General features: G+C 33.0%; 1 protein-coding gene across 1 annotated transcript in view; it reads right to left on the reverse strand.

The window, feature by feature from the left end:
• The window catches only part of Smp_163650 (C-terminal pdz ligand of neuronal nitric oxide synthase protein, putative), a gene marked incomplete at its 3' end in the record, with an annotated part of 102529 nt that overhangs the window by 36606 nt on the left and 43907 nt on the right, over positions 1 to 22016 (reverse strand). The window contains exon 3 of the mRNA XM_018790525.1: positions 12458 to 12550. Coding sequence (XP_018646158.1) covers positions 12458 to 12550 — 93 coding nt within the window. The remainder of the gene's footprint in view (positions 1 to 12457; positions 12551 to 22016) is intronic.

Genomic DNA, 22016 nt, shown 5'->3' on the forward strand with positions numbered 1-22016 from the left:
TAATTCTTTTAAACGTTTACATCTAATTCATTCGAATCTCTATACAAGAGTATTCAGTTAATCATAGGTTTCACTTAACTGAATTGAAATTCATAGGGAACTCAATTAATTTCTAAAGATTCATAGATAATCACATCAAGTCAATTCCTCCAACTATCGCAGATTTGAAAGAATAACTATACCAGTCAATACCCTTCTAATTGTTGGTTTACAATCTATAAAACATAAGTTATTTTATACTTGTTGAGATTAATTCGTGATGTAAAGCCATAAAAATCCGAATTTGCTTTTATTCATTAGCTCATTTTCAAAGTTTGATAACATATATGATTTAATAGAGATTCTTCGACAAACAAATGGGGTAAATAATTGTAAGGAGATGCAACAAATAGATCACTTTCGGGGGTCTACAACAAACACTATTTATATATGCAACGACTGACGACCGATAATTGATTCAAACAATTATGTTACCTAATATAAAACTCTTAGTAATTGTAAACAATCTCTTCACCTGTTCTAATATTATTATTCATTCAACATTGAAATTCATTATTGAAATTAAGTAGTATTATACTACTTATTAGTTATTCTCATAGCGATATCATTCTATCGGTTTGTTGTTAATATATACATATATACATATATAGAACACGTTACTTCGAGAAATGGAGACAGATATGAGAAGAATGAACAACAATTGGATAGAACTAGAACAGAAAGCCCAGAATAAAGTGAGTTAGAGAATGCTGGTCGCCGGCTTATGCTTCATTGGGGGTAACAGGAATACGTAAGTATATATATGGAGTAGTTTAAAAAAGGTTTTCAAAAAATTATTCATTTTTTAGTGTATCAGTAATCCTTGGTTAGGATGTAATAGTCATGTTTTTCAAAGTTCTGGTTTGTGGTGTCATGTGTTAGGAAAGTCTTGATAGAAAATAATTTCTTTTTACATTTATTTATTAGACTCTTCAGTTCCGTGTTATTGTGTTTTCTAATTTTCATAGCATAATGCAGAAACTTTCAGTGTCAATTGTCAATGTTTACTTAAAATGTGTTATACTAGCCCATAGTAATTGTTAATTACAAAACATCTAAATTCTCTTGTTAGGATTAGGAAATAATAGGAGTACTAACCCTAGACAATACAGAAAAGTTAATAATTCAAACGACAATGATCGGTGGAGAAGACGGTATATCAAGACGGGTGAGTACACAGAGCGCAAGTTAAAACTAAAAAGAAATAACTCTATATATATTTAGTAACAAAAAAAGTCCTTGAGAGGCATATATAAAAGGGTAAACTAAGGGTACTTCTAGTCCAGTTCGTTTGGATATATGACTTTAAAAACTGTTATTGTGGTCAGTGTTACAAGGAGAAGATTTGGATTTATGAACACAAACTAGAAAACTTGATATCATCATAGTAACACTCTTCTATTGGCTAGGAAAGTCGAAAAGTTGATTTATAATTATATAGAGAAAGATGTAATCTGAGATAAGCACATATATAGAACAAGAGCTAATTCAATAAAATCATTTTTATCTGCTTTTAAATTATTTTTCCATCAGAATTACAATGTGCTGTGAGTTACTTATATCCACATAAGTAGTATATGGTGATGGTCAGGCATTGAATATATTTTGCAGAAGATCGGTAAGGAAAGAACAGGAACAAAGCGCAATCGGTACGAAAATGCATGAACAATGAAATCAGAGAAGATGGATTGATATTTACAGAAGGAATAGTGAAGATTGAGGCAGTTGATTGATAGCTTGCAAATTAACTGTTTACTGCATGGTTATCAGAATTTAGTGAGATAGTCTGTAATTTGTGCTTAAATACATTTGATTGTCCCCACCCGTGTTCTGTTCACTACAACAATACAATAAAATACTGTAGTACTGAGTTTTATAAGTGAAATTTCTGTGTCAGGATGTATAAATTGTAGGTGAGCATATTTTCAATTTTTCTTCGAAATAATATTATTGTATTTGGAAGGGGTTTTGTGGAGATTTCAGTATTTTCATAGTTGAAATCATTAGTCAGTTGAAGCTGGACCTCCATCGAAAACCTTGAAGCTCAGTGGTCTATAGGTTAAGTGCACTGGCGCGAGACTGGTAGGTCCTGGGTTCGAATCTCGCGAGGTGGGATCATGGATAAGCACTGCTGAGGAGTCCCATAATAGGACGAAACGGCCGTCCAGTGCTTCCAGGTTTTCCATGATGGTCTAGCTTCAATTGACTCATGATTTCAACTATGAAAATTGTTCTATTTGTTGACAATAAATAAACCATCCATAATCAGAGATTAAAATGAACTCTTTTCAAACAGTTTTATTGATCCTATTTTCAGTACGTATGCGGAAATACCCAACATCACAATGATATTCACCAATGATACATTATGAAACATATAACGGAATATCAAGAAGGTTATTTTATAGTAAACATTTTTTGTTGTTTACTCAATGAATTTTTATAAGCGAGTTTTTAGTTCAATGATGTAGATAATTTATATTGTGGTGAACAAGAACACAAGTGAGGAACAATCGAATGTTTTCAAACACGATATCACAGAATATCTTAGTAAGATCTGAGGACCATGCAGATGGTAATCAATTGTGTCAAACTTAACTGTTTCTTCTGCAAAATGTCAACCAATCGTCTCAGAATTCATTGTTTTTTCGTCTCCACAGTAATAATTCTTTGTTCTTGTTCTGTTTTTTTCGATCTTCTTAACCTTCCACCTCGAAGCATTTCAGTTTCTATTGATGATACACACTACTTATATCTGTCTATACCAATGGCACACACCACAATATGTCTTCATAATTCATACTTTAAGCCAGATTGTTTGTAGAGTTGAAAAGCTAAATTTTTGACACAGATTTATTTATATCAAGGTGTAGTGGATATCTGTTCAGCCACAGTTTACTATAGTCTAATAATGTTCACTCATAAATATCAGTGAGATCTACCAGAGATTTACTAAAAGCTAGGAAACACTGTACCGCAGTTTCTTCTTCGTATGAGACTTCTTCGCAATGAGTATCCACAACTCTATTGGAAATTGAGAATTATACTTTCAGTTCTTCATGTGAGGGCCCAATCGGTAAGTTGTTTACTCGTTAATCATTGACACACAATTTCAACTTGTTCGCGTAGTTCTTCATGATTATTTGCTTGTATTAGTAGTGACTTTAATATCACCGATGAAAATGGTTGATCCAGGCGTGATATAGTGATTTAATAGTAATTGAATATATTCACCGGTAGACAACATTTCGGTGGTCTGAAGTTTGAGCACTCACCTGAATATCTAAACGTTTTGATTCTGATCCTCTATGGTGTTGTTGTAAAGCATTTTTAAGGAACTCAGTACATCCTAGTTTCAAATCATTTCCTAAGACTGGTTAGTGATGTAAAATATGTAATCTACCGATCGCTATAAAACTGTATCATAGAAGTATGCCTGTTTACTAACACACTATATTGTTCGGTTATCATCTAGTGTTGCTTTTTTAGGATATTAAATATGTTGATCAACTCCCTTTTTCACTAATGATATGAGTCATCAGTTGTAGAGAGTTCTATAGAAGCAACTAGATGGAAACATAATATCTTGTCTGTTACAACTTTTCGCTATACATATATATAAGTACAAGTAAAAGGTAATAAACATTGTAAAATCTCTGTGTTTTTTTTAAATTTTATTCCCCCTAATTTTCAAAACGTTAACATTTAAAAATTTTTAGGCGCCAATTTCGATCGACAGTGAACTATTCCTTTTTATTGTTTTAAATGACATTTAATTTACTCTAGAAATCGATATTCATTATTCAAATAGCATTATGTTGCATAGGATACTATTTTAGAAAAAATGATTTATCTAGGTCTTTTTGAATGGTATTCCTATTTAATGGTATATCAGATTGAAATGAATATGTTGGGGGGGGAGTCATTTGTGTCATAAAATGTATAATGACATACATTTAAAGAAGAAACATTACATTTCTTTGATTTCTACCACATAAACACATCAGATACAATGCTAGATAGATTCTTTAAGATGTAATCTATTGAACTTCTATAGTTTGATTCGTTCAGATGAATGACAACACAGCTTGTAATCAATTTATTATTAATTTAATCAACCTTAAAATGTTCTCTTTTTCTTCTGAATGATCAGTTATCTTCCACAAAAAACACTTTTGTGAAATATGTATGTATGCTGATTTCTACCTCCTTGAGTTCTTGTCTCGTATTGAATGATGGTCTGTTATTAATGATCTTATACTTCAATCCGCCTAAATGTCAAATTGTTTACTTTAGTCTGAGACATGAACAACACGTAAACACCATGTTGGGATCCTATAATGCTTATGCCATTGGAGACTCTTTCAGTCAGTCAGCCAGCTACAACGTAGGGACAGGTATATATATGCATCAGTTCAAGTTGCTGCACCTCATTAGCACAACAAGATGAACACCGAGTTCATAGAAATAGTTAATTTAGTGGCGGTAATATATAAAAGAAAGGTTGTATATAAGGATATAGTATAGGAAGGAAGACAGATATGAAACATTTTTGATCTCAAGGTTTAAAGGAAGATAAAGAGTATATACACTTGTCCATTGTGATCGATTCTGAGCCATGTCACCTAGAGTCTCCAACCATTGGTTACGATAGTCACGCCGACCCCAACCAAATAGTCTGAATCTACCAACATGGCTCAGACAAGAAGTCAGTGACTTCAAGGACTGATACCACGTTTTAGTTTGGCCGCCCCTAACACTCTTCCAACCATCGCCAATACCAGTCAGCATTGCGCGTCGTGGTAATCGGTGTTCAGGCATACGCAACACGTGGCCCAACCATCTTAGTCGGTGAAGATTCATCACCTCATCAACTGATTTACCATCATTCCATAGTACCCTGTGTCTAACCTCACTTATCTTCTACTCTTAATGGCCATGTTTCATAGCCGTAAAGTAGAACAGAGCGCACTGCTGCGCAGTACACTCATCCCTTAATTGATAGACAGATATCTCGTCTTCGCCATAGGTGACGTAAGTTGGCAAAAGCTAAACGAGCTTTTTGAGTCCGTGCTGAGATTTCGTCAGACACCAACCAATTTGGGCTGATCAGACTTCCAAGATAAGTGAAGTCGTCGACGCGTTTGACTACTTCACTCTCTATCCCTAGTTCAGGTGTTCACGCAGGCCAGTCCTGGAGTAACAATCTACTCTTTGATAAACAGTGTCGAAGATCAATTATCTTGGTGTTACTTTTTCTTCTGATCTCTCTTCGTCTTCTCATGTTTTACTGTTATCATAGAAAGAGGCTGCATAGTTTTGAGATTATTCGACATTTACTCTTACAATTTGTCAATGCTTACATATTACTTATTATTCTTTACTATTCTCCATTATTCTTTCTCGGACTTTCGAGGAAATACTTTGCTGTATTGCGGAGAGTGCTGAAGGCAGTTAGTAAGGTGTGTGGGGAATCTTTTGAGATCATTATTAATATGGCTAACGATAGACATCTAAAGTCTTGCAAACTCCTGGCAGGTGTTATCTTATCAGATACTAAATATCCCCTTCATTTATATATTTCTCCTTGTATATCTTCTGGTAGAACGAGACGTGAATGCATTAGAATCCATGCACGCATGCAAAGATATAAAAGTTATATAATACCTTACCAACCAAATATACTCTGTGACTAACAGGTTGTTAACGTGGACTTAGTAGTCAATAACCTGTACTCTTAAACATGTCTCTAATTAAAACATTGTACAGATTCAGATATTTTTTTCACCTTTTTTGTAAAAGAAACTTGTTGAAATACCTCGTGCTGAGAATTCTATATTGTACCAGAATATGATATCGGATACAGCCATTCATAATAATAATAATGTTACTTCCTATTTTGTGAATAGAATTTATGAGTTGTTTCTCTTAAGTTAGAAAATTAAAAAAATAGTAACTAAGTTAATGTAAGTGTTCGTAAATTTAGGAACCAATTTATATGAATCTACATCATTTTTTCCCTTTTTTGGGAAAAATAATATCCATTACCTTTTAAAGCATTTTTCTATTAACAAATCATGGAATTTTGTTCCATTGAAATCATCCACCTGAGTAACAAAATCTTCTCCACCATTTCAATATCATTTATACTTGATATCGAAACGTTTAGTGTAATAGTTAAACTAATAGAAAAAAATGAATTATATCCCTTTTTTCCGAAAACATTTTGATTGAATTGATTAAGTAGTACATTTGTAAACAAACAAAAAATAATAAAATCCGGTTTATAAGTAGAGAGGGATGATGACTAGTAGTGAGATACAGGACTCATGTTTTATCATGTTTGGGACTTGCTAGAAGTGTGCATCTACGATCCTGTATACAGGACTCGAATCTAGGACCTTCGATCTCGCACGTGAACGCTTCACCTTTAGAATACTGTTAAGCCATCCAATAGTGTTAATGTCTAACTTCGATTATTCACGATTATTATATGACATTCGGTTCTTATGCTTTGAAAATAGTTATGTATTTTCATTGACAGTCATGTACATAATTTTACAACTAATGACTAATCACGATTTTTTATAGGAACAAAAACAATTCTACTTCTGTTGAATTTTCTCTAATAGAAATATATTACATACAAATTCACTTAGTATTGTTTGTTTGAATCTTCCCATTGATGTTTAGGACTGCAACTGATCAGTTTCTAATTGGCATATGTGCATAGTGTGCGTATTGCCTCGATATTGTCTTAATTCACAAGCATTGTAAGCAAAGATGGATAGTGGCTAGCAATGAAATCCACGATGAGCATCTTGTCCTATTCGGGACTCGTCAGCTGGATGTACTTGCATCTCAGAGTTGATGTTCACTCTGGGACTCGAACCTAGTACCGTTCACTTCAAACGCCATCGCGTTATTCACTCAGCTACTGTTTCCTGATAGCCAATTGCCTGTGACAATACGCACAGTATGCACATATGCCAATAAGAGACTGATCAGTTGCAGTCCTAAATATCCATGGTAAGATTCAAACAAGTAATACTAAGTGAACGATGTATATTGGTTTACTTCAGTGAAACAACTCCATAATATAAACTTGAACAATATTAGCTACATTTTATACAAACAATATCACTATAGTAAATAATGAATAAACTTTCACATGTAACTTGTACATTTTATATCAAATCTCTTTCAAATTTATCACCTTTTGTCAACAAAAATGTCAATGTAGCCTTCATTTCATAATTAAACATATAAAATGTATCAAGAAAAACAATTTTTTTCTAAATCATCATAATTCTTTCACTCATTATATTCTGTCTTATCATCATTATTTTTTGGGGGGGTGGGGGGATGGGGGAGGGTGAAAGAACCGATGTGTCTTATATTCATTCACAAAAATAAAGAAAACAAAAAAGAAAAACGACATTTCATTATTTGGCTTAGATTTTTAATGTTAACAATAAATTCAATTCAATTATTCTTTCTTTTTTTTCTTTTTTTATTATTTTTCTTGTGTTTTTTTTCTTTTAACATTTATCCTCACATTTTTAATGTCAACAATATTGTTTTTTTTTTCGGATTTATTTTGTTAATTAATCATTGTTCATTGGAAAAACATAATGTCATATAATGATTATGTGAATTTGTGAAATCTTTACATAAAGGTGAATTTCACAATTATAAGAATAATAAATTTACTTGGTATTGTTTGGTTGAATCTTCTCATTGATGCTTTTGGACTGCAATTGATCAGTCTCTTATTAGACATATGTGCATACTGTGCGTATTGCCTTGAAATAGTATTAATAAGAGACTGATCTATTGCAGTCCTAAACATCAATGTGAAGATTCAACCAAACAAAACCAAGTGAATTTAAACTTCACTCCATTGCACAAGCAAGTGATTATCAGAACTCAGTAGCTAACTGGATAACGCGATAGTGTTCGATGCGAAAAGTACTGGGTTGGAGTCCCAGAGTGAACACTAACTCTGAGATGCAGGTACATCCAACTGACGAGTCCCAAATAGGACGAAACGCGCGACGTGGATTCTACTGCTAGCCACTATCCACCTTTGCTAATAATAATAATAATAATTTTTCATAATATGTCGTATAAGATTTTTATTGTAATGAGTTTCTAGGGAAGATAGATTGTGTTCATTTTATATTTGATTAGAGATAATCAACATAATCCATAAACACAGATTATTACTTGTCAGCAAAAAGGGGATCGATGGTTTACATGTGCTTTAAATATACAAAACGGAACTTTTGTCATACAGCTATTCAGGTTGCTATTGAAATCATAGAAATTAGTATGAAGGCTAGAAGCTCGTTTTCGATCGCTTCCAATTATGCAACACTTGATAACGTGTTTTGGGTCGTGCTTTTTTATTTTGCTAATAATGATATTATAACCCGAACAATAAAATTTGAACAGCACTTAAGACTGGACGTCATGGTTTGTTAGTACTATGTAGTCATTTAATAAATAATCACGCTGTTTTGACTTGCATTTTACATCATAGAACGATTTCGGTTAATCAGCCATTGAAAATCTATTTTGTTTTGATAGGGTACTTCTTGAGAACTTTTCATCTATGACTCAAAAACGTATTGCACGTGTGACTTTCTAAACTTTACTTAATATTTCTTTGATGTAAGTAAAACAGTTTCTCGAAAACAAACATCATATACTCGTACTATTTTGTGTTATATTGCCAGATTGAAAGTTCTATTATGAAAACAAATACTACTTTATTGTTATTTCATATTTTATTTCAACATAACCGTCCAATTTTATACTATTGAACGTAATAATTACAGGATTGTACGAGTTTTCATTAGGTATTCTGGGTGAAAGCTTATCTTGACTTCGTAATTCAGCTCTTCTTGAGTTGGTTTTTCAAGGCTAAAGGTACTAGGTTGTGTTTGCATTGTGAATATTAACACTGGGATACATCCACATCCAGCTGTTAAATCCCAAATAGCATAAACATGCGTTCTGGATTACACTATCGACCACTATTCATTCAATCTATATTAATTAGTCCAAACAGTTTAATTATTTATCGGGATATATTATTATCAATCCAAATTAAAGGAATCTTGGATGTTGAAAATATTTATTTCTTGAACAGACAATACTTTTTTCCTGATAATTTGTTCTTAGATTTGTCTTCTTAAGCTTAACAATGCGATCCATATCATAAGCATAAATAAATATACTCAGGTGACAGTTGAATTTCAAAGATCGATACTCTTCAGGACTTAACCTCTAAACAACCAATCAATAAAAAATATTTAAAAGACTCCTAGGTCTAATGCTGTTTGTCGTATATGTGATAGAACCCAGAATCTCCGGGCATCAGGGGGATGGCTTAGTTTTGCAAAATTGGAGTTGGCATTTAATGTCTGACATTTCTATCTTGATTTTTATTGTGACATTCAGAGCTTATCACCCATTATCATTTGTGATACCTGTTTTATGCCCGAGATAGTTAAACTCCTCTGGTTAAGGTCTCTCAGTCAAACTTGGAGAATTTCTTCTGGACATTCAAGTCAACTAAATTTAGAAATGTAAGTCATTTGACACTAATCTGGCTATCTGACCATTAAACCTTAGCCTTAAAGCTTGATGCTTGTGGCTGTAATTTCAAATGAGTTCGTGATTGGGAGCCACTAAATGTCTCGTACTTGCGAAAAATGATTACTCAGTATCTCCAAATTCCCAATGATTGCCTAGTTAAGATCATTTTTTGTAGTGAAACTTCAAAGATATGGAATAATTTGACTTAAAGAATTTCTTAGCACTTGACAAATGGTAATGAAGATTATTTCTCGAGGCAAAAAATCCCTATACTATAAAACATGTAAATATGCATCCTATTCACTAATTAGTACACGGTTACTTACATAGAATACTAAGTGAATAAGAAAATATCCGTGTAGCAACATACAGACTTAATTAATAGTAAGGTATTACTACGTTTATAAAATAAAAAACAATAATCAATAAAATTCAACAACCTCAAAGACCTTGGAATAAATAGATTTTACTAAGGTATTCCTTTTCTTGAATTTTTAAAACTTATCAGCTGTTGGATGCCGGCTCAGTGATCTATCGGTTAAGTGCTCTAGCTCGAGACTGGTAGGTCCTGGGTTCGAATCTCGCGAGTGCGGGATCGTGGATGCGCACCGATGAGGAGTCCCATAATAGGACGAAACGGCCGTTCAGTGCTTCCAGGTTTCCATGGTGGTCTAGCTTCAATTGACTCACGCTTTCAAATAAATATGTATCATTTGTACCTGAAATAGAAGACTGAACTGAACGGATGATAGATTTTTATGAAGGAAGTAATTACAGTACAGTTATGATTGAATATCTTCAGTAAACTGTTATTAAAATTTTCACATGCAACAAGCAATTAACTTTGAACGTCAGTAATAAAATCTCTTTACACATTTCATAAGATAAACAATTCTAGATATTATCAAATAGGTGGTTTTGTGGATATTGTAGTAAATTAAATAGTTGAGTTCATGAGTCAATTGTTTTGAGATAATAACTCACTGAAGACAATGGTGGACGGTGGAGCAATTTCTCGGATTGGTTGAACATTAACACTGTTGAATGCCGGCCGAGTGGTCTAGAGGTTAAGTGTTCGTGAGCGTGACAGATAGGTCTTGGGTTCGAGTCTCGTGAGGTGGGATCGTGGATGCGCATTACTGAAGAGTCCTGTACTAGGACAAGACGGCTGTCCAGTGCTTCCAGGTTTTTCATAGTGGTCTAGCTTCCGTTGACTAATGAATTCAACTATAAAATTCTAAATATATATGACTAGTCATAGACAATCTTCTTTGAAAATACAGACCATTTTTAATACAGTTCAAGTGATTTGATTCCCAATAGACAAATTCTTCACATATTTCTATCCATGTTATTTGAAAATTACTGAAGTTTACTTAGGATGACTAATTTAATGTTGTTCAATATTATAAATTAATTAATGAGAAAGATTTAATTACTCAATTCATATATATGTATCGGTTTTGATTATGTAATCATTATGTTATTAAGCCTAAGGGATTGAATCTATCCTTTGATGATGATGATGATGATAAAATTTTTATGATTAAGTCAACACCTTTGTTAATGTAACTGTTATTAGGTTAATCAAAACATAAGAGTTCTCCAAACGTGAAAAAGGATATGAAGGGAAAATGAAGTAAATGATGTTATATATATATGGAAGTGAGTTTTATGATTTGCATTTAGAACTGTTTAGAATTTATTAGCTGGGTTCATTTGCATCCATTGTTGATATATACACTGAATGTTCAATGTTTTCGACTATCAAAAATGGAAAATTTCTACCATATTTCATTCTCGTATAACATTTTAATTGCAATGCGGACTCAGTGGCTCGGTGGATCCTAATGTAGCCGGTTTATGTTCCAAGGTGAACATTAATATAGAGATGTAGATACAAACGGCTGATAGGTTTCAAATCAAACAAGAAGAGTTTTCTGAAGTTTATCACTGGTCACAGAATGAATATGTTAAAGTTTTGTGACATAACTGAATTTCAAGGCGACCTGGCTAGGATACACATATGACAACAAACATTGAAGAGTTACAATCCTGAATATCAATAACAGTGCATTACAAGTGCTTACCAATAATATATTTGGTTAGATAATTTTTTAGGTTCTGTATAGATAGGGAACAGATTTCACACTGGATCAACATCAGTTGATGAATCATTGAGAAACAGGTAGTAGCTGTCCCTATATGGTTTTTGCACTATTCAACAAAGTGAACACTAGATCCTATATAGGATTGCATGAAAGATATCCAGGGTTCATGTATTATGTCATATTGAAAGTTAAATGCGGTTAACATTCTTTAAAATCTATGGTCAAACACGTTTTTTATGAGTAAATAATTTACAAGTTAACAAATAAAACAATATTGTTCCAGAATTCAAACAAACAATTCGATTTAAGACAATCGATTCAATAGTAAGATCAATTTTATTTCATCGAAGTACCTCTGAAAACGTAAGAACTATGAACAATCAACTCATCTTAATACGTAACTCTTCAATTGATGTCATTCTGTAATAAAAGTCAACTTCAACCATAAATTTTTACAATACAAGTAGAAATAATCAGAAGAGGTTTGGTGGAGATTTTAGTAATTTTTATAAAGTTTAGATCATGAGTCAAATGAAGCTAGATCACTATCGAAAACCTGGAAGCACTGGACGGTCGTTTCGTCTTATTATGGGACTCCTCAGCAGTGCGCATCCATAAGTAGAAATTATTAGGATCAATTTTAAAATTAAAATGACATTAAATATTAATCATTTTCAACAATTAAATCATTATGGACTTACTTTTGGTTTTTTCCTTAAATAGATAAAAACACCATCAGCGGAAATTTTAATTAAAACCTTCTGTTTCTTGATGCCTTTTTCTTTGAATTCATACTATAAGTTTGAAAAGAGAAATTAATACCAAAAGAAAAACGTCATTCTTGATTATGCTTACTTTCAATTGTAAATAAAGTACAAATAATTTAAGAATATCATTACTAATATTAGGATATTTAACTGGATCTTCTATACTGTAGTGAACGAGGACGCAATTGGGGACAATAGAATACATTTGAGCACAGAATTACAGAACATCTTAGTAAAGTCTGAGAACTATACACTAGATTCTCCATTTGCAAAATGTCAATCAATCGTCTCAGACTTCATTGTTTCTTTGTTTCCACGTCAATCATTCTCTGTTATCGTTCTTTTTTCTTCGATCTTCTTAACCTTCCGCCTCCAGGTATTTTACTTTCTATTGATGATACATATTACTTATATCTGTCGACATCAGTAACAAACACCATATATGATCTTAGCTCAGAAAGCCGAGAAGCGACTTTTATTTAAATAATCGTATTGTGGTGTGAGTAACACACACACACAATAAAAACGTTGAGGCTAACCTCAGCCGACTGATCAGATTAGGAAATGAATATTAATGCCTTTCAATCCTGTAATTTAAATGCATCGTGTTTGAGATAACATCTGACAGTTTATTACTTAGTTCAATGTAGAAATGTATGTTTATCCGGACTAGAAAGTATTGAACTAGAGCAGAACAAACTGATCAGCACTAAATGATCAATAACGTTATCAAATTAATTTCAGTCTGCTAAACTGTTGACTGATAACTTATCAGAAGGGGGTTTTGTGGAGATTTTAGTAATTTTTTATGGTTGGAATCATGAGTCAATTGAAGCTAGACCACCATGGAAAAAGTGGAAGCACTAGACGGTTGTTTCGTTCTGTTGTGGGACTCTTTTGAGTAGTGCGCATCCACGATCCCGCCTCACGAGATTCGAACCCAGAACCTATTAGTCTCTTAACATCTAGTCCACTGAGCCGGCATCCTAGTGAGAATTAGTGACCAGTGGAGTTCAATCGGGTCTGTTGTGAGATAGTAACTCACTGAAGATAATGGTGGACGGTTGCTCAATTTCGTGTACTGACAACTTAGTTTGATTGTGTTTGCCTCTAAAAGACATTCCATTATCGAAATACATTTACATGCACTTATTACATCATATGTATTTCTAGAAATGTTCAGTGGATTCAATTCCGTTACTTATTAATTTATAGATTGGAATGAGCACAAAGTTGAAAAATTACAAATAATATATAATGGTACACTTTAATTTCAAGTGATTTATCATTACCGAACAAGTTTTTAAGCATAAGTCGCCATTCATCGAGTTAATACTGACTGCTCCCACTATTACAATCATGAAAAAAATAGTTGCTTAAATCTTTATTTTAAATTAGTCAATTCTAGGTTATGATAGTAGTACAAATAAATTTCAATAAAATGTCATAACCAATTACCGGCTGATTGTTTTAAGAAATATAACTGATTCAATTATTTATTTATTTTGAAGAAGTGGCTTAAATTAAGTCACGAAACGTCAGGAATACATTTTTTTTCTGCTCATTGGGGTATAACGAAAATATATTTATTATTAACTTTCTACCTAATGCTCAATTTATTTGAAACTATCAAGTTCAACCTTGGTATTGATACTTGTGATTGTGTATAATTTTAGGTGTAATAATTATAGGTATTCTTCTCAATTCTTTACCATGGTTCATATTATATTCTTTGTTTGAATCATAGTATAAATTTTGTTTTACGACAACACTTGATGTTTTCAGTCATAATAGAAATAAACTGAACCGGCATCTAGAATCTTCATTAATTTTATATAGTTGAGTTCATTAGTCAATTGAAGCTAGACTATCATGGAAAACCTGGAAGCACTGGATGACCGTTTCGTTCTGTTGTGGGACTCCTCAGCAATGCGCAACCACGATCGCGCCTCACGAGATTCGAACCCAGGACCTACCAGTTTCGAGCTAGAGCACTTAATCGATAGACCACTGAACCGGCGACGCGGGGTCGTGGATGTGCATTGTTGAGGAGTCCCACAATAGTGGTTATATACTGATCGTAAAAATAACCTGGTTGATATAGTAGGCAATGTCCTAATTTATTCGATATTTTCTTCAATCTCTTATGGATACCAGTTTTGTCCTTGATCTCAAATCAACTGAAGGCTCACATTAATAATTCGGTCTCTTGAACAGCCATCATTTGGTCACACTGCATGATAATATATAATCTATCGATCGGTATTCTATTCATTTATTTTTATAGTTACAGCCCTCATTCATATAGCAAATATTAATTATCCACATTGACAGTGAATTAACAATGAAATCTTCAATTGCATGGTAATATATGGAATATTTTCATGGTCATTACGAAATGTCACTAACGTGGCTTATTCATTAACTTTTAATTTCGAAAATATGTAACGTGTAGTCTTTAATAGATGTACCGTAGTGAATGAGAACACAGGTGGGGACAACCAAATGTATTTTAATACAACATTACATAATATAAGTAGTAGTATATATCACCAATCAAAAATGGAATGCCTGGCAACAGAAGGTTGAGAAAATCGAAGAGAACAGAACGAGAACAGAGAGTGATTGGTATGGAAACGAAGAAACAACAACATCCGAGATAAATGATGAATATTTTGTAAATGAAGTGTTTACTGTATGCTTCTCAGATATAACCAAGATATTCTGTAATGTTTGATTAGAATACATTTGGTTATCCCCGCCTGTTTTCTCATTCACCACAGTACAACTTCTATATATACATTTTCGCTAGAGAAAATATAACCAGTTACTTCTGAAAGCGTAGTATTATTTTACAATAAGCTATCATTGAAATGATATATATTCATTGAACTACTTTAATTTATTTATTCAGCAGATATTCATTTTTATAATAAATAGTAGGAGTGTAATTGGATAGAAAGAAATTAGATACATATTCATTAAACTCTACTTCTTTTCAGTTTTGATATTTCACGATTTTAATCAGGAGGAGTTTTGTGAAGATTTAGTATTTTCATAGTTGAAAGCGTTAGTAAATTGAAGCTGGACCACTCCTCAGCAGTAAGCATCCACGACCTCGCCTGGAGAGTTAGACATAAACACCATCGGATGCCGGCTCAGTGGTCTATCGGTTAAGCGCTCTGGCGCGAGACTGGTAGGCCTGGGTTTGGATATCGTGAGGCGAGATCGTGGATGCGCACTGCTGAGGTGTCCCGCGATAGAACGAAACGGCTGTCCAGTAATTCCAGGTTTTCCTTGGTGGTCTAGCTTCAATTGACTCACGCTTTCAACTATTCCATGATTTATCTAGATCTTCCTAAATGAAAATTATTCATAAATTTTAAGTAACCATTAGTTTGTAGATCCGTTTTAAACCTCATTTGAGAACATATATAAAGTGCAAAGTAAATCTTCAGTGACATACTGTCCATGATATCATAAATAAATTGTATTCTTTATTCACATATCCAGTTGTTTTGCACAGAATTAACTGAACAACTATTCAGATGATTTAAATGTAAACATATACAAAATTATACGGTGAGTTATACCTTAGTAATGACTTATTTACTTACGCATGTTATTCTCAATGGAGCACAGGCCGCCGACCAGCATTTAGTAATGACTAGTATCATGTTTTTCTAGTTCTCTATAGTTGGTTGAATTCTGTTGTTTCTTTCGCACACCATATGATTACTGGTCTACGTGAATCAGTCTTCATATATTATATTTTGATATAAAGTGGTTATAGGTAGTCAGAGAAAAACCCTGTTTGATATAGGTTTCGCGCTAGTTGGCACTCATCAGCAAGACGTACTTGAATTCTTAAAGGAACTGACGGTTCCTGTGTGACTTGAATCAGAATCCTTATTACTCACTAATACTGATCATGTTGAAACCTGATTAGTAGGATCCTATCATCTCTAAAGGTTAGATAAACATGACGTTAATAACTACTCGATGGTCATTCAATGTAAATAATTCAATCCTACATGATTTCGGTTGCTCCCCGAACGCATCCGATTCCTTAAGATTATAAACACGTCTTGATGACAAGTATAAACTAAAACATAATCAAGTTTTAGGATTTCCTGCCAATTGCATTCACTTACTTAATATCAACACATAAATGTCGTAATCATTCTCTTATTTTTATAATGAAAATATACGTTTCTAAAAACTCGTAGTTTCAAGATTTTCAAATGATTTTCCCTACAATACTGGCGCCTTAATTTGGAAACAATTCATGAATAATCTTCAATACAACAAATTAGTTTCTAAGCGAAAACAAAAAATATTCTTTTTTTTCAACTTTTCTTACTATTGAATTCATTCATAAGTTTTTATCATTTTATATAAATCTCTTCTTTAAGTTCATATTGGGATTATTCCATTTATATCAAAATGGCATACCTAACTCATCAAATATACTTTTGAATTTATTCAATTGAAGAAATGGCTCCAAAATTTATTACTAAATTAAGTAATTTCATTTTAAAGATTTTCATTTCAAAGTTAGTTAGTTAGTTATATGACCATATTGAATAATGATGTATATGACATTTTAAAGACTTTTGTCTATTACCAAGTGATATTATCATTATGCACAGTATGCACGTATGGCCAATAAGAGACCGATCATTTGCAGTTCTAAACGTCAATAGGAAGATTCAACCAAATAATATCAAACGAATTTAAACTTCACCATATTATACAAGCAAGTGGCTGTCAGGACTCAGTAGCTAAATGGATAACGCGATGGCGTTTAGAGCAAACGGTACCGGGTTCGAGTCCCAGATTGAACATCAACTCTGAGATGCAGGTACATCCAGCTGACGAGTCCCGAATAGGACGAAATGCGCGTCCTGGATTCCACTGCTTGTCACTATCCATCTTTGCTTATAATGCTTGTGAATTAAGGCAATATCAAGGCAAGCGCACAGTATGCACATATGCCAATAAGAGACTGACCAGTTGCAGTCCTAAACATCAATGGGAAGATTCAAACAAACAATATCAAATGAATTTAAACTTCACCACATTGCACAAGCAAGTGGCTATCAGGACTCAGTAGCTAAGTGAATAACGCGACAGCGTTTGAAACGAACGGTACTGCGTTTGAGTCCCAGAGTGCACATCAACTCTGAGATGAAAGTACATTCAGGTGACTAGTCTCAAATAAGACGAAACGCGCGTCGTTTATTCCACTGCTAGCCACTATCCATCTTTGCTTATAAGTTACTAAATTGTTTTTAAGTATTTTACTACTGAAAATATGATTTGTGTTTGGTGATAAAGTGTCCCTAATTTGTTCAACTCAATGATAGTTTAACGTTTCATATTTCATATTAATATCAAAGATGGAATAGTTTTGGTTATTTTGAGTCGTGAAAAACATAAATATATAGATCTATATTTTAAACAACCAAATTAAGTATAATTTTCATCTACACCTGTTACAAAAATTGTTTTTTGACCTAGTTTTACGCTAAAAAAGGAAAAAAAGACGTAGAGCGTATCAGCAGTTCCACAAAGTATGTAAGAACTATTCAATGGGCTTAAATTCATTTAGTATTGTTTGTTTGAATCTTCCCATCGATGTGTTAGGACTGCAATTGGTCAGTCTCTTATTGGCTATATGAGCATACTGTGCGTATTGCCTCGATATAGCCTTAATTCACAAGCATTATAAGCAAAGATGGATAGTTGCTAGCAGTGTCTTGCATTCCACTGATAGCTACTATTCATCTTTGCTTACTATTCAATAGGCTATTTCTTGCTAATCCCATTACACATATATATCTATAATTTGTTATAGTAATAAAGTGATTTGAAAAAATATATGTAGAGGCTAGAAGGTATTTTCATCAAAGAAGACTATCAGAGAAAGGAACTACTGATATTTAAGAAGAAGTGAATTCCTATTCCTTTCAAATATTGAAACTTCTTGTTAATAACTATTACTGAACTCCAACTGATTCAGAAATATAAGTTATGTTGAATGTCTTCTGTTATATCTCCTGTGGGTTATTGAGTAAGCATTCCTGTAGAGTTCTAAGACATAACCAACCAGGTTTCTAATGTATTTAGTTTTCAGTAGTTTATCAACCTAAACCCATAAGTGGTAAAAATAATTCTATCTTGAAAATAGTTTGATAAGATTGTCGATAAACTGTTGGAGATTTGATGTCTGTTTAAAATGGACATAAATGGTTACATTTTCTTTTATTTAGTTCAAAATTCTACGTAGTGATTCCATATCATTTTGAATATTGTGTCCTCTTACCTTCGAAGGTAAATTGTTATTTCAGAAATATAATTTAAAGCCAAATTGATTTTTAGTTACTCTTTGCTGGTATGTATATTTCTGAGAAGGAAATATTCTGCTGTATATATTATAATGAAGTTATGCGAATGTTCCGAATATACAGAAGACATAAAATGCAGTTGTTTTATAACTTACTTATGTATTTTGATTAATTTTAACTACCCCAGATACCATGTGTCTTAACTTGGAATCCGGAAGGGAAGCGGAAAAGAGGAAGGCCAAAGAACACATTACACCGGGAAATAGAAGCAGATATGAAAAAGATGAACAACAACTGGAAAGAACTGGAGAGGATTGCCCAGGACAGAGTTGGATGGGGAATGCTGGTGAGTGGCCTATGCTCCTCCACGAGGGGTAACATGCATAAGTAAGTAAGTAAGATACCATATGTATATTTTTATTTGTAAAAATACTACATACAATGGTTTGACTTCATCTAGAAAACTATTGAAATCTAGAAAGGACTTCATAAATAATTTGTCATAGTATAAATATTCTAATCAGCATTTAACCATGACTCTCCTAGATATCGAACTTAGAATATTTAGGTCTAACGGTAAGCACATTACTTTCACATCAATCACTAGATCAACACATCTACATTTATATCTTCAACACACTCTTGATATTATGGAACAGTCACAAATTGCCTCAAATATAAATCGTCTCACTTACTAACAGGAGTTTGAAGCTTTGAATTCATAAGTCTGTTGACTTAATTTAAACAGTCTACCTTGATTATCTTATTGCAGCATTTTTCTGGAATTCCTTGAACTGTTTTTGTCCGGAAAACCCTGTTTCCTTTTTTAGATTATACATGTTTTCATTGAATTCAACTTTGTTATGAATAAGGTTCTTAAAGCTGACCATGTTTTTTCTTTAGTAAATCATGTTATTATCGACTTTATTCAATAATACTATAGTCCATAGTGTTTTTTTGTATTGAATTTAGGTCAGCTCTCTACTTTTGTTTGTGAATTGTATTTGCCATACAACAAACCATTAGTTTCAATGCTTAGATCTAGATGATGATTAAATTGAAGAGCAAATACTTGCAGATTTTAATATTTCTCATTCATTACACAACTACGTCTGTAGCTCCTCCGGGGGCTACTGCCAGTCCCAAGCCTGAATAAAGGAGGAGGGTTGGGCATGGGGTTAGAGACCCCATCCCGTAGAAAACTAACTCGCTAAAGAAAACGCTAACCAGAAAAAAAAATATTTATTCATTACACACAAATGATGAATGCCAATATGAAATAGTTTTGAAAGAGAACTATTGTAAGTCTATTACAAAGACTATACTGTTAGTGCTTTTAAAATACTACTCATAAATGACATATAATCCTTCATAAACTCTCCTCCGATAACAATTTAACATTATCACCACTTTATCATAATCACATGTATATACATAAACGTTTTGTTTTTAAAAGAAAACAGCCTATATTGACAAAACTAGTATATGACACAACTTCTAAGGTAAGAGTAATTTTAAAACTTACATCAATCATTCTATCCAAATACTTTTGAAAGGGAAACATTCTATTCATCCGTTAAAAATGATAAGTTAACTAGTCATTAAGTTTAAATGGCTACAACTGAATTTATTGATTATGAGTGAAATCATGAAATTTTGAATAGTTTTAGTTTCATCATATTAAGATGGAGAAAGGAAAGCTTCTTTTAACCGGTATTAATAAAATTCAAACAAACAATACTAAGTGAATTTAAACTTCACCCCATTGCACAAGCAAGTGGCTATCAGGACTCAGTGACTAAATGGATAAAGCGATAGCGTTTGAAGCGAACAGTACCGGGTTCGAGTCCAGATTGAACATCAATTCTGAAATGCAGGTACATCCAGCTGACGAGTCCCAAATAGGATGAAACGCGCATCCTGGATTCCACTGTTAGCTACTATCCATCTTTGTTTACAATGATTGTGAAATAAGGCTATATCGAGGCAATACGCACAGTATGCACATATGGCTAATTAGAGACTGACCAGTTGCAGTCCTAACACCAATGGGAAGATTCAGGCAAACAATACTAAGTGAATTACCTAAACATTGTTTTTTCAGTATTTACTTTAGACAAGAACATAATGGATGACATGATTTTAGAGTAGGAAACAGTGTAAGAAGTTATACATTTCATTGACAAAAAAGTTATGTTAGAGATGAAAAACAAAGTATTTGAATAGAGTCCAAATGAAAATATCATAAAATGTTGTATATCAGTTGACAAGAAAATCATCACTTTGTTCTATAGATTTATTACGTCTTTAGTGGGGCCCCCCATTTTGACGTCATTTAGGTCGAACGATGTTCTCGATGGGCTCACCGCTTTTGTGACTCAGGATCTGACTCCAGTTAGAGCGGACAGATGTTTATTGAATGACTACTGTCGAGATATACATCCTGACTATTCTCGTATATAATTGTCAACTTAATCCTCTTTAGTGAATAACGAAATTAAATAAGTCAAATACGAGAATAAATGTTTGAATACGTATATTTTGTCCAATCATTGATCAGAACAGACAATCAGAGGGATGAAGCAAAGAAAAGAGAGAGAAGTGAAATGACGCTCAGTGGAGAAGGCATGTGAGCCAACTCTATTTAACCAAGTCTTAATCAATATTTATAGCCAAATTAAATCAAGTTTCAAACATGTGATGAATAAAATAAGAAGTGTACACACATACGCTCATATAAAAACATTCAAGTTTGATAAGTAAATAATTAACAAGGTCAAAATGTAGCATGAGGAGGATGGATAAATTGACTTGTCCGGATGCTGGAATATAAGCTATGTGGGCTCGACATAAGACCAGCCACTACACATTTATTCATTTAAAAAGAAAAAAGAACTAATTTTGTGAAAATTTTTCCTCTAAAAGTGATTTATGTATTAATGACGTGACATCATTTTCAGATATTTTACAACTTATGTCTATAATAATTAATTATGACTCTTTCAAAAGTGTTTATTAAATCGGTTGATAATTGTGATTTCATTTCGGTATTGGTATGCCAGTTAACCCTCGTGGAGGAGCATAGGCCACCCAACAGCATTCTCCATCCAACTCTGTCCTGGGCAATCCTCTCCAGTTCTTTC

This window comes from Schistosoma mansoni, assembly GCF_000237925.1.
Source record: "Schistosoma mansoni, WGS project CABG00000000 data, supercontig 0062, strain Puerto Rico, whole genome shotgun sequence".
Classification (NCBI taxonomy): Eukaryota; Metazoa; Platyhelminthes; class Trematoda; order Strigeidida; family Schistosomatidae; genus Schistosoma; species Schistosoma mansoni.